The 13,890-nt window shown below is 42.7% G+C and overlaps 1 protein-coding gene across 1 annotated transcript in view; it reads left to right on the top strand.

The window, feature by feature from the left end:
• Positions 1–13,890, top strand: part of kirrel1a (kirre like nephrin family adhesion molecule 1a) — a 33,858-nt gene that overhangs the window by 8,562 nt on the left and 11,406 nt on the right. Inside the window, exons 2-7 of the mRNA XM_073474963.1 lie at positions 7,702–7,851; positions 12,207–12,356; positions 12,439–12,596; positions 12,722–12,872; positions 13,231–13,336; positions 13,629–13,777. Coding sequence (XP_073331064.1) covers positions 7,702–7,851; positions 12,207–12,356; positions 12,439–12,596; positions 12,722–12,872; positions 13,231–13,336; positions 13,629–13,777 — 864 coding nt within the window. The remainder of the gene's footprint in view (positions 1–7,701; positions 7,852–12,206; positions 12,357–12,438; positions 12,597–12,721; positions 12,873–13,230; positions 13,337–13,628; positions 13,778–13,890) is intronic.

Here is a 13,890-nt window from a genome sequence, read left to right as displayed (position 1 = left end):
TTGTTCCTATAGCGCCGTCACCATGGTGACGGGTTATTATGGCCATCCTGCCAGGCGGCCATGTTGTTGAGAGAAGGCAGGCACAGGTGGTAGAGTTCCCACAGCCAGACAAACAGAGGGAGAGACTGCGCACACTCGTGTACTATGTGGATACACTTTAGAGCTGAAACGATTGGTAGATTTATTGATTGGTTGGCCTATTAGAACATTAATTGACAGCAGTTTTGATGAATGAGTAAAAATCCTGAAAGATTGTGCTTCCAGCTCCTGAAACATGAGGATTTGTTGCTTTTCTTTGTTTTATATCATAGTAAACTGAATATGTGTGGGCTTTGGACTGTTGGTTGGACAAAAAGCAATTTGAAGATGTCAAGTGGAATTAAGGAAATTGCAATGGGACTTTTTTCCACTATAGCAGAAAAATGGAAATAATTGTTGTTTGCATGTCAAGCTACAGCGATAAGTCGATCAACAGAAAACGAATTGCCAATGTCGATAATCGCTGAATTGTTTAAGTCATTTTTTAAGCAAAAATGTCATTTGCTGCTTTTTCCTGTTATCTTAGATAGTAAATGAAGAGTCTTTGGATCTTTGGACTGTTGGTCGGACAAAGGAAGCAATTTGAAGACGATGTCTTGGGCTCTAGGAAATTGTGATGAGCGTTTTTCAAAAATGTTTGACATTTTATAGACTAAACAATTATCGATCACTTGTGAAAATAATCGGCCTACTAATCCAAATGGAAATACTCATTAGATGCAGCCTTTCTTGCAGGTCTGCATAAATTATATAGTGCATACACCATGAACATATTTACAAGGTTTCACGGTGCGACTGTTTTGGTCGCACATGCACCCAAAAATCTGTCAAGTGTGACTAAACCTTGTCATTTGTCGCACTGGCGCGCCTGAAATTTAGCAGGTCAGATTAAAAAACAATGAAGCCTATAAAAATATTTGAAGATTGTGGTGATTTGTGATTTAAATTAAGTAAAATCGTTTTCTTTTATTCCTCTTCACAACCATTTGCATAATGTGTGAAGAAATTAGATTAAAATGAATTGCTGGGTGCACAAAAATTATGTGCTGGAGCAAATAAATGAAAATGTAAGGCGCACCAGTGCAACCAGTGTGAAAAGTTAGTCTGGAGCCCTGGTTTATAAAATGTAGGCTACATGCACACATAGTGCACGTATACATTAACAATGCCAGTGTGGTACTACGTTCAAACTTAAAATCTCCAAGTTAGCTTTTCAAAGCTAAAACAAACATTTGTGTTTTTTGAAGTCTTCTGAATTAAAGAGAATTCGAGCAGTAAAGTCCGAAGGGTTTCATGAAAACACTGACAACGACGGATCAGCCAGCGTGCGGACTGACTGATGGACTGACGTGAAGACGTATGTACAGTCATATACACAAAAACAAGGAGGGTGAGTCAGTGCCGCATGACTCCTATGGCTGCAACTTTGTCCTGAAACAATGATGTCATCCTCCTCCATCACACTTCACAGCTCTGTGTCTGTGGACCTCGCCGTCCCTTTGTTCTCCTATTCCTGCATCTCATTGTCAGGCAGCCCCTCCATAACACCAACACATCGGCCACACGCGGCGGCGATATGGAATTAGACTGATAACAAAATCAATTTGGAGCGGATTGACTAACAGTGAAGAGAGAGGGGAGGGAGGGTGAGAGAGAGAAATAATGAGAGACCAGTGCAGCCGCCTGACTATTAATTGGATAGGTGGAGGGAGGATGAGGTCATTGAAAAATGTTTTTTTCATAGAAATGGGTGTACCGAGCATAAGGGAGGGTTTCATCAGACACACAGATGCACATACGCGTGTGCGCTCACAGACACGCTCGTACAGAAAACTTTTTTTTTGGGCAGTTACTTTACACGTCAGCTGTTGCTATGGTGACGCAAGTCTGTGATCCAGCCGAAGCGCGGGATTGGCTGGAGAGGAGCGAGGGGAGAGGAAGGCAGGGGGACTTTGTTGGAGGGGTACAGACAGAGGGGTACGGGGAGCGGGCCAGACACAAAGATAATTAGATCGATGCATAACAATCCATACAAATGCCATTTGATTTAATAGCATCTGATGCATTGAGACTGAATGCCACCAGTGAACCTTTCCCAGAACTCTCTGCTGCATGGCATCACTTCCAACGTCGTCTCCTGTCCCGTACAGAAAGGCGAGGCGAGACTGTATTTAAAAGCTCTGAAGCAAGGTTTGACATTCAGCACCTAACAGCAGGGTGTGTGTCAAATTAAGAAATGCAGGGCATATGAGCAGCACACTTACTAAAAATAGCTCCAAACATCTTTGCATGCATATACCCTTTCAGTAATTTTCAGCAACAAATTGACGGTTCATTACCTTGCTATTAAAACACCATTGCGTGGTGCGAGAGGTGCTCTCGGGCTAAATTGCTGTGGTGGTTCACACTATGGCGGCGTGTGGCCATGCTTTTGGTGAGTCACCCAGCGAAGCTGTGCGTGCTCGCCTTTGGCTTTGTGTGTGCTTTGACAAGCCGAGGTTGGTGTCACAGTGTCTGCAGGGGCTGTTGTCCTAGGCTCCAGATTAATCCTAATCCCTTTCCAAACTTTGACTAGTGCCGTACTTAATCCTAGACTAAACTGAGACCCATTCCCAATGGAGATGGAGATGCTCCTCTGCCTTGACACTTTCAGTCCGAGTCGTGGTGTAATCCATGTTCCGGAAACCGCCTCTACGTGTCGATTATATGTTTGGGGTTTACAGCGGTTGTGTTTGTGTGTGTGTTGAGAGGATATGGTTAGCCCATGTGGTGAAGGTTAGGTCATCAGTGCTGCCTGTTTTTGTTTGCGTGTGTGTGTGTGTCCATGTGCATGTGGTCATGGTCACAGCTCTGTGACCGTGGTCTGTGTGTGGACAGGGTGCTCGGAGTCTCCCGGTGGTATCTTGGGGATCAGTGACTCAAGGAAATCAGGACACACTCTAAATTTGTCACTGCAGCATAACCCACATAATGAAAGAATACAAGCTCCCTTGCATACACTCTCCTGTCTTGCCTTTGCTCCGACTGCTCTCAGCGCGTAGCTTTCCTTCTTAAAACACACAGACACACACCCGCAAGCACATACACTCATGTTGACAAGTGTTAACTGGGTAATATGGAAATCAGAAGGCGATGAGCACATGTTTAAATGAGTCAGTGTTTTCAGTCCTCAGCCTTTTGCATGGGTGTTTTCTCCACAGATTGTGTAGCCTCCACTCAGGAGTATTCAGTTTGGATTATGTTTGTGGTTTACTGAGGCAGTTGAGGGAATACCTCCAGCTAGCATATCTGAGGTGGTGGAGGAGAGGATTTGCTTGCCCTCGGGCTACTGTCAATGTTGCGGGGTACTTTAAACCCGGCTAAACTCTCTTTACACCCATGTATGTCTGAGAAATGGCTTTTCAAGCTTTCCAAGATGCTGTAAATCCACACTGTACATTCCAGTAATTGGCATTAGACGGATGCGAGTTGCTATATACTGCACCTTCTTTCTAGATTTCCCATAAAATCTTGACAAAATAATCATGTGAGATAACAGATCCCAGCATCCTTTTTAATTTGTCTGCACAATATGGAGCATTATACACGTTTTAAACATATAGCTATAATCCACACTTTTTATATTTACAATGGTTCCCATCATCTCATAATTACCAACTCATTATTTTGGTTTTCACAGCCTGCAACTCTTCTGTTTCAGTTTACTCCACCACTTTCATCAGCATTGTTTTCATCGGCAGCAGACAGCTGTTTCAGTAAAAAAAGCCGTTGTTGTCTGAAATGTGCTGATATGAAAAGTCTTGACTGTTTCAGTGAATTGATGTCATTTTGGACAATAGAATTTATTGTAAAACTTATAAAAAATATCCTGACTCCATTAACAACATTTAAAGGATCATTGCAAAATATGTGTTCTATGTATATCGTATATCATGTCAGTGTATATTCTGTATATAGAATAAAGTGTAAAGAAATCAGCTGATATATCAATGTCAGAACAATAATATTGGTAACAGCCCCCCCAAAAAATCTGAATTGGTCGTGCTCTATTCCAAATTAATGTTTATATCACTCTGTATTCACTGAATGTGTAAATATGCAGTTGTTTGCTGACAGATTCTCTTTAATAAACTGATGATATGTCAGTGCTGTGTGCAGGCTTCAGTCTTGAAAAAATACAAATAATGAAATTATTAGTAGAGCCCAACGGATATATCTGTTGGCCGATACCTTCAGTCTATATTTGGCCTATCACAGATATATCAGTATCTGCATATATGGATTAAAGATCAAGGATCATCTTTATTGTCATTCAGGCTATAAACCAGACAGGTACACAGCAGAACAAAATTATGTTGGATCTGGCTCACGAATTAGGGCCAGCGCAACCACAGCATACCAGGGTGCTGATGTGATGTTGAAATTGGCCAGTATGAACACTTTTTGGTTTTAAAGAACACAGTGCTGAGAATGATCCTTGGACTGATTTATAATTCTCTATAATAATCTTAAATTTCCAGTGAAGTTCACTGGTGCCTTTTTAGACAACAGAGTTTATTGTTGAACTGTAGAATATCCTGCCTCCATTACACACTTGGTCACAAGTGTTTGATAACCACAATTGAGGAATCACTACAAAAAAGTTGTGCATATCAGTCGGTATATTGATATCAGAATTTTTTACACCCTAATATCGGCATTGGCCCCCAAAAACTGTATATCGGTCAGGCTGTAATTATTAGTTGTTAAGATAAGGGTGATTTCTCTGTTATATTAGATATTCACATAAATAGTTGACAGAGCTTGCATATCTGAAAAGTGAAACCAATGTGGAAGAGCCTTAAATCTGCATTCTTTCTAAAGGCCAGCAGAGGGCGACGCCACTGGTTTCAGAAAGAATTCAGATTGTATGTGAGCTTATGATCAAATAACTCTACTTCTCATGTGATTTATTACCTCAGTAAACAGTTTCCTGATGAATTTGTGGCCTCAGTTGCTAGTTTCAAGTCCTCTTCAATACAGCATGTTGTTCATTATGTACATTACGGCCCCACTGAGAGTATATGGACAATAAAGCAGACCATGCTTTAGACACAGCATGTCCCCTGGTTCTTAGTCAGATCCAATTAGGACAGGACTGTGACTAAACATTACATGAATATAACCTCTATACATTACCTCATTTGTGCAACAATTCTGCCTGAATCACGTTGATATATTTCTCCCAGCAATGTTGTCTGTTTAACACTAAAGACAACATTTCACACTTATGTCTTTTGTTTCATTTTAACTGAGACCTCTATCAGCAAAATGACATATTGTGTGATTGATGTCCTCATCATGTTCAAAATCTCAATCAAAACACACACGAAAAGAAGTCAAATGAACTAAGCAGATCTTAAATTCTCATGTAAGGAATATGTTGTCTTTGTATTGCTGTTATATACTGTAGTTATGGGCTGTAGTTATAGTAATAGTCATCTCCAAGCCAGCATGTAGTGGCCATTCAAAGAATTATTTAACTAGGGCACTTCTGTACTGACTTCAGCGTTGAGCTATTGGTGGTAGCTGGCTGGTAAAAGCATGCATTCTTGTCTCGTTTCGTAATGTGAAAGGCTTTGTGACTTGTATGTGATGATTTTACTTCCAGCCTTTCATAGCCAATCGTTGCTTTGTTTGCTTTGTTTATCTTCATTTATTAATCCAGTTTATTTGGGTGTTCCTCAGGGAGCAAATTAAGGGCCGCTGTGTTTTTTTCTTTTTTCGGTTCAGTGCTAAAATTATTCTAGGTATGCATGCTGCAAAGCTCCATCTGCATCTGATTCCCTTTTCACCGTGCATCCTCGCACATCTCCTTTATCTTCAGAATATTAATGTGCTGCACTGTCAGAAGCCATTGTTGTGATTGGTAAGGAAATCTTTTTGCATGACTGGGTTCCTTTTGTATTATCAGGCATATTGTACCTCTGCAAATCACACCAAATCTGACATGATAGGGGGAGAGTGCATGTCTGTGTACAGGAAAGGGGAGGGGAAACGTGAGAGATAGGGACCGAGGGTCATGACGGGGGGTGGGGGGTGGGGGGGGGGAGTGGGAGGTTGGCCGCAGAGGCATATGGCATTTGTTAAAAAAAGTGAGAGAGATGGGAACCTTCAGAAAAAACGCTGGAGGGCTCAGAGGGAGAAGTGTGAGGGAATGAGAGAGGGAAGAGAGGGGGGAAACAAGTGATAAAAAAAAAAAGTGGAGAGGACAAGTGAGAAGGAGAGATGTAAATGGTAGGAGGTGAAGAAAAGGGAGTGAGGAAGATAAAAGTGAGAGAAGAGAGCGACGGGTGAACGGGGGAACGAGGAAGAGAGGGAGAGAGAAAGTGCTGGAGGGCTGATATTTAATGTGATAAATGAGTTGTGACAGTCCGCCTCTAACCCCCTTCCAACCAGCGAGGAGGAGGAACACAGAAATAGAAAGCATTATGGGTAAAAGGACATATACAGCATTATATATGTATATAGAAAGAAGGAGGCGCGTACATGCTGGGGAGAGGGAGAGGCGGAGGAAAATCAGTGCAGGCAAAAGGACATTCATAGACAGCATTATAGATGTACAAAGTGAAGGAGGCGAGTGGGGATGCATACATATAGAGGGAGAAGCAGAGAGTGAAGCAAAGCAATTTGGGTAAAGGACATACAACATTATAGAGAGAGAATAGATGGAGAGAGGTAATGGCTGAGGTGGAGGGAGAGGAGGATGGAGGGGGGGGTGCACAATGCAGCATTGGGTGAATGATCTACTGCACGAGAGATTCTTGGAAATAAGTGGGAGAGGGGGAGAAAAAATGAAAGCAAGAGACAGGATGGAAAGAATGAAAATTTAAAGTGAGATGCAAATCCGGCACGGCGATTGCCTCTCCTCTATTGTATGGGTGTCATGTCTTCAAGGGACAGCTAATTACAACTTGTCATCATACAGCGTGGGACAATAGCAGAGGGTTTTTTTCTTGTTATTCCCTTGTATCAGACAGTCGGTCGGTGGGCCAGCTCGGCGCTGCTCGATCTGCTGTGGCAGTGGACTTCAGACTGGAGGGAGAAAGTCTAGTAGACAATGACAGCCACTGTAGTTTTGGTTTGGGGAGTGGAAGCCTGGGAGATGACTCATAGGGAGGAATGAAGAAGGGAGAAACAGAGGGAGAGAGGAGAGGGAGGGCCAGAGAGTTTTTGAAATAAGAAATAAAAGTCAGGAGCGAGAAGAAAAGGGGGTGTGAGAGAGACCCTATGGCTGAAGTTGCCTGTTTGATCTCCCTCGTCGTCTCTCCTGAGTCAGCATTAACCACCACGTCTTTCTTTGCGCTTTCTTCTCCTCTAACTCTGTTCTGATTTCCTCGTCTTTGACACCTCCATCTTTCCAAGCCGCTCTTAACTCCTCGCCGCTCAAGTTAATGGCCGCAAGCCAACGTGTGATCAAAGATGGCAATCGTGGCATTCCATTTCTGCTGGGGGAATGCAGTTATCAATCAATTAACCATAAACCGCAGATACAATAATATGTGATATGCGGTTGGGGGGATTTTACAGTAGCTTTCCTTAAGTATGTGCGCAGTGAGAATGAGAAAGTCCCTAACTTTTTCCCTCTTTTTCTTCCAATCCCTGTTCTCTGTGTCTCTCCAGTGTGGACAGCGAGGTTCTCTCAGGAGCCGGCAGACCAGTCGGTGGTGCGGGGCCAGAGGGTGATCCTGTCCTGTGTTGTCTTCAACTACTCAGGCATTGTTCAGTGGACCAAAGATGGCCTGGCTCTGGGCATCGGAGAAGACCTCCGGGGTGAGACATCATACAGCCTCCTCAGGCTTCCTTCACTCTGCTCAGCATGTGACTAAGACAGGCTTTTCAGAGCTGATTATGATACTTTTGGATTGGAGATGCTGATAGGCAGAATGTTACACTGCATGTTTAAATCTAGAGAAGTTGCAATTTTGTGAACGTCTTCAGCTCTTCCTGGTACTCCTTATGCCACAATTGCAAAGTTGGCTCACCATTTACCCATTTAAGTTGTTATACCACATTTCAGAGAGCCGAGGAAAGATGTGTTTATTGTTTAAAGCCTGTTTCATGCTTACAGTGTGGCAGCTGCAACATTTGCAGTGCAGAGGGTCAGATCTGTGCTTTGCTCTGGAACCCAGCTCAAAATGAAACTCTTTGGAGGCCACACCTAAAATGTATGAACTTTGCATAAAATGTGATATTTCCACTTCAAAGGAGATCATTTATGTCAAGTTTACACCAACCCCCAACAAAAACTACAAATGCACAAGCACCACAGTTGTAACATGTGTGCCAACAATACCATTAATACGGCATAGACCAGTAATTTCCTACCAGGGGTATCTCAAGGGGTATTTCTGCAGTTATCAGGGGGTAGATTATGGACAAACTCAGCTTATATGAAACCAGACTACAGCCATTCTAGCAGTTCTATGAGGCTGTACTCTAGAGGCTAACGTCAGCTCTCTATTTATTATCACAATAACCACTAAACTACTAGCTACAATAGACTGACTGCACAGGACCAACCACCAACCTGAGTCACTTGTGCTGTAATTGAGAGAAAGTGAAAACTGGTAACAAGAGAGTGAAGATTTGAGTTATCCAAAAGTAATACATCGATGAAACCAAACCAAATCTACGGAAAAATACTGTGGAATAATTAACAGCCAGTTTAGTCCTTTTTATCCATGGTGTGCAGTAGAGTACAGAGGTATTTAGTAGCCATCTTTAACTACTTAAACTGGAGTAAACATGTCCCAATCACCAGTTGGCAGACACCCAAAGTCTTGTCCACAACTCCATTTAATTATTATCTTTGTAATTTTTTCATAAAATCAAAGTGTCTCTGGAATGTCAGTTTAATCTTCTTATTCTGAGAAAACCAGACAAATTTTTTTGCAACTAAATCATCTGTTAGAAACACTTTTATCCAAAAAAATGTTCTTTTACAAATATTTTTTTCTATTATGTGTTTAGCTTATTAAGATTCCACCTTATTTTGATGTTTTAATTGAAATGATGATATCATTTACACTTGAATAGTTGTATTAAACAGCATAATAGTAATTATTGTAGTTGTAATTTTTTCTAAAAAAGGCTAATTTTATCTAAATATGGCAAGAATGTACCCTTTGGTGCATAACGTCTACTTGAGTGGACAGTAAAAGTCACTTCAAGAAAAACGTACAAGAAAGATTGTATTAAAATCTGGATAAAAGTGTTTGTAACGTCTCATTTCAAACAAATAAATGTGGTGGCGATGATGACGGGGGTGCCTGAGCTCATCTGACTAAACTACAATTTGGTAGTTTAGACTACAAAATTGTCAAAATGGAAGCTAACTGGAATGAATCTATGTAAGGTGATCAGTCACCTTTTCAATGATCGTTTTCTCCCTTGTCCCAACATTAAGTTCATGCTAGGCCAACATTTGACCCACGCCAAAAATATCTCCCACCATCAAATCGTTTCTGCAAAATTACACTGAGCTAACAGTGCTGCTTCAGTGCTCTCTCGCCACATTTTAAATGATACATGCTTCCCCAGTGAGACCTTGCGTGTATGTAACTGTGGTGGCTAATGTATGCTGACAAAATGTTTTTGCTGCTGAATGTTTGAGTTACAGCTAGATTGAGCCAGCGGAGCAGTTTTGGCCAAGAGCTGTAAGAGACTACCGTTATGCTAAATACAGCCACAGCAGCTATCCCATCACACCATGTTGGGACGACATGTGCACTTATTTAGGTTGTCTTTGGCCACCTTCTGCACATGTCATCCAGCGTTCGATGGGGAATTCTAAGCTCCCTCAGGCACATTTTACTGACACCCTTCAACTTGGTTGAGGAGCATCACATCATCACCCCTGTCAGATCATCAGTGGGTGACACAGACTGGTTGATTTTGGATATTTATTGAAAGGCTGATTCATCGATGAATATCTAGCCCTCTTTCTGCTATTCAGCTCTGTGCCCCTCACTGTTCACTCCAGTCTTTCTCGTTGCATTTTTGCCCTCAGTGATAAAATTTCCAGTTTGATTTATTAACTCTCCCGCTCGTTGGTCTGTCAACAACACAATTTAAGACACAGCCTTTCTGACTTTGACAAAACTTGGGGGAATGATGCATCTCATCGCTGTGCTGCAGCATTTGCAGAATTGCACTGATTAGCCCGAAGGGGGCTGTGCAATTACTGGTCAAAACAAGTGGGCATATTTTTAACTGATTGGTCCAGAGGGAGACTGCATCATTTGTGACATGCTGTTGGCTTGTTTTTGGGGGATGTGACTGTTGTTTTCCCCCGACTTAGTCATTTAATATTCTGTTTTCCTCTTATTTTCCTCCCCCTTTCCTTTGGTTATCTCTCACAGTTTTCCCTTTCCATTTTTTTCTTGTATTCTCCCTTCTCATCTATTGTAATGCTATGATTTTGGATTTTATTCTCCTCTCCTCTCCTCTCCTCTCCTCTCCTCTCCTCTCCTCTCCTCTCCTCTCCTCTCCTCTCCTCTCCTCTCCTCTCCTCTCCTCTCCTCTCCTCTGTCATGCTATTCCTTTGCGACCTCCTCATTCGAGCTCCCTCGTTCCTTTCTCTCCCTTCTTTCAGCCGCCTCTGCTGTGCTGGGCCCTCTCTCCTATTCTTCATTTAACTTCTCTACCTTGTCTCTCTCCTTACCGTCACCTTGCCTGACACACACTCAGCTCATGCTCTCCTCTTTCTCTCAATCTGTCCCTTCTTTCTCTCTGTTCTCGTCCGTCCCCTTCTCCTTTCTTCCTGTCTCTCCCTCCTTTATTTTAATCATATTGTTACTGTAATGGTCCGGTGCTTGGAGCCAAAGCTTTTAAATAAAAACATGTGAATGAACACTGGCCGCTTCATGCACACATACACTCGGTGGGGGTGTGTGTGTGTTTGTGTATGAGGCTCTGTCCCTCTGCTCCCCCGCCTCGTTCTCTGGGCCTTTTCATACGCTTTCTCGCTCTCGACATTTCACATGCAAATGCACGTATATGCCAGGCACACACACTCGCACACACACACATGCTCACACGCATGCAGAAACAAGGACACACAAGGTTAGGCAAGCGGCAAAGCTCAGTGCATGGAAACGGCACAGATAATTTCACATGCAATCTACGTCTGGGCAGCGAACATGAATTCTGCACCATGGACTGGAGTCGATTTGAGTCCTCTAAAACGTTGCTGTCATAATGCATTCATCTTTTCCCCCTGCTGGTGAGAGAGAGCATGGATGCCACCTAATGGCGAGAATGCACAGCAGTGACACAGCTGGGCTGTGTGGCGGATGGGGGAAGGGGAAGAGGCCGTGTTGCCTGTGTGTAATTGTGTGTGTATCGTGCAAAAGGGTGTGAATGTGTGTTTGGTCATGCGTTTGTGTTTGTGCATGTCTATCGCATCATGTGGCCGTGCATCTCCCTGGTGTCAATGAGCCTGATGGGGGGGGAAAGTAGGATTTTTGCTTCATATGACACAGATCTGGTGTTTTTTACCATCAACACCAACTGGAAATATCTGCGTGGTATTGAATTATTTCAAATTTAATACAGACCACGAGGGTAAAATATCCTGATTAGCATTTAAGGAAATTAATTTTGTTTAACATGTGACGAAATGTGAAGAATAACCAAAATGTGTTCAAGCAGAAAAAAGAAGAGGGAGCAAAAACTGAATGTAGCTCATTTTTGTTGCCATCTGTGTAACTTTATATTGTTATCAGATCAAGGCCGTCACTTGAAGCTGAGCTCAGATGAAAAACTTGTGTTTTTTAAATGGTCTTTAACATTTGTGATTTTAGGCAAAGGGGATCGTAGTAGATTGAAGTCAGAGTAGCCAATTATGACGGTAAAACAAGTACAAAATGGCACATCAAAATTAATTTAATCTCATTTGTTAGTTAACATTTTGCTTTTAATTAAACGATGGAGACAAAATTGGTCATTCAAAAATCCCCAGTGAAAATGACACTGTATCATATAGTGTGTACTGTATAATGTAACTTTAAATAGATAGGAAAAGCCGCACAAATCATAAACAAAATTCATCATAAAGGCTGAAATCATGCTTATGGTTAATTATTTAACTCTAAATCTACCATGTCTGTGTCTGTGTGTCCCAGCCTGGCCCAGGTACCGTGTGCTGCGCGTGCAGGAGTTGGGCCAGTACAACCTGGAGATCCTGTCAGCTGATCTGTCTGATGACTCCCTGTACGAGTGCCAGGCCCCTGATGCCGCCCTGAGATCCAGAAGGGCCAAACTCACCGTCCTCAGTACGTTTGTGTGCCAGTGGACATGTGGATAGAAAGAGTGTGAGATGTTATGTGTTTCTAACGGTCTCCTCTCCCGCTCCAGTCCCCCCTGATGACCCAGTGATCGATGGGGGTCCGGAGGTGTTGCTGAATGCGGGGGAGTCCTACAACTTGAGCTGCGTGTCTCGAGGGGCTAAACCACCTTCTATGATCGAGTGGCTTAAAGATGGTCTGCCTGTGGAGGGCGCCGCCAGCACCACTGTGAGTCTAAAATAGAGACCGCATTCACCAAGACAGACATTCAATATGTGTTTTTACAGTTTCAGTATTTCATCTGTGTTGTAAATCTTTCATCAATCCATCATCTCTCTGCCTTCCATCATCAGGAGGTGCTTCCAGACAGGAAGAGGGTGACCACACGGAGCTACCTGCCAATCGCGCCCGTCGACAGCGACACTGGGAGGAACTACAGCTGTGTGGCCACCAACCTGGCTGTTCCCACCGGCAAAAGCACAACTGTCACCCTCAACGTACACCGTAAGCATTTCAATGATACTATGACGACGGCTGATTTTATCTTAAGGAGTATGATTGTTTTTCATTACACAAAAACAGTGAGAAAAACACGAGATATATTACATTACAATTACATTTTTTAGCACAATGTATAACTAATACCCTTCTTTATACTATGAATAGAAAATTAATTACTAAAAGTTATAAGCTATAAAAAGCAACCTGACATATCTCTGAACATTAAGCATCTGCCTGCAGTTTTATTGCTATTATTAAGTAATGCATGGAAGCCATTTTGCATCTGACTGTCCTCCAGATTGCAGCATGTATTGGATGTAGTAAGGCCGTTGTTATGTGAGTCTCTCTCTGTATCTTACAGATCCACCGACAGTGACCTTGTCCATTGAGCCTCGCTCTGTCCTGGAGGGGGACAGAGTCACCTTCACCTGCCAGGCTCATGCCAACCCTCCTATTATGGGCTACAGGTCTGTATCCACATACAAGCACATTGTCCTTTTTCACTGCGCCTCTTAAAGTAGCAGGTACTGGGCCAAATTGTATTGCAGAGATTCTTAGAAGGATTTTTGCTGAAAATGTCCATGGTCTCAAACTGTTGTTTCTGTATTTTGCTCTGAAAGGAGCGTCTATTCCTAAATAAAGTGGAGTATCTCAGAAAAACAAGACATTTTAATATTGTGGTTTCCAGTTCTGGCACATATTCTTCCAGGGTGTGTTTAAATTTTTCATTGTTTATAACTTAGTGTGTTTTAACCCTAGGTGGGCGAAGGGTGGCGTGGTGCTGCAGGGTGCCAGGGAGAGTGTGTTCACCACCAAGGCCGACCACTCCTTCTTCACCGAGCCTGTCTCCTGTCTGGTTTTCAACGCTGTGGGAAAGACCAACGTCAGCATCCTGGTGGACGTGCACTGTGAGTCACACAACACTCATCTCACCTTTTTTCAGTCGCTTGTGGCCCACTTCACTCACTACAGTCTGGAGTCAGAGGGATAAAACACACCATTGTTGTGTTTCTTCTGCCTA

This window comes from Pagrus major, chromosome 10, assembly GCF_040436345.1.
Source record: "Pagrus major chromosome 10, Pma_NU_1.0".
Taxonomy (NCBI): domain Eukaryota; kingdom Metazoa; phylum Chordata; class Actinopteri; order Spariformes; family Sparidae; genus Pagrus; species Pagrus major.
The sequence above is the reverse complement of the archived record's forward strand: the minus strand, read 5'-3'. Positions and strand labels throughout refer to the sequence as shown.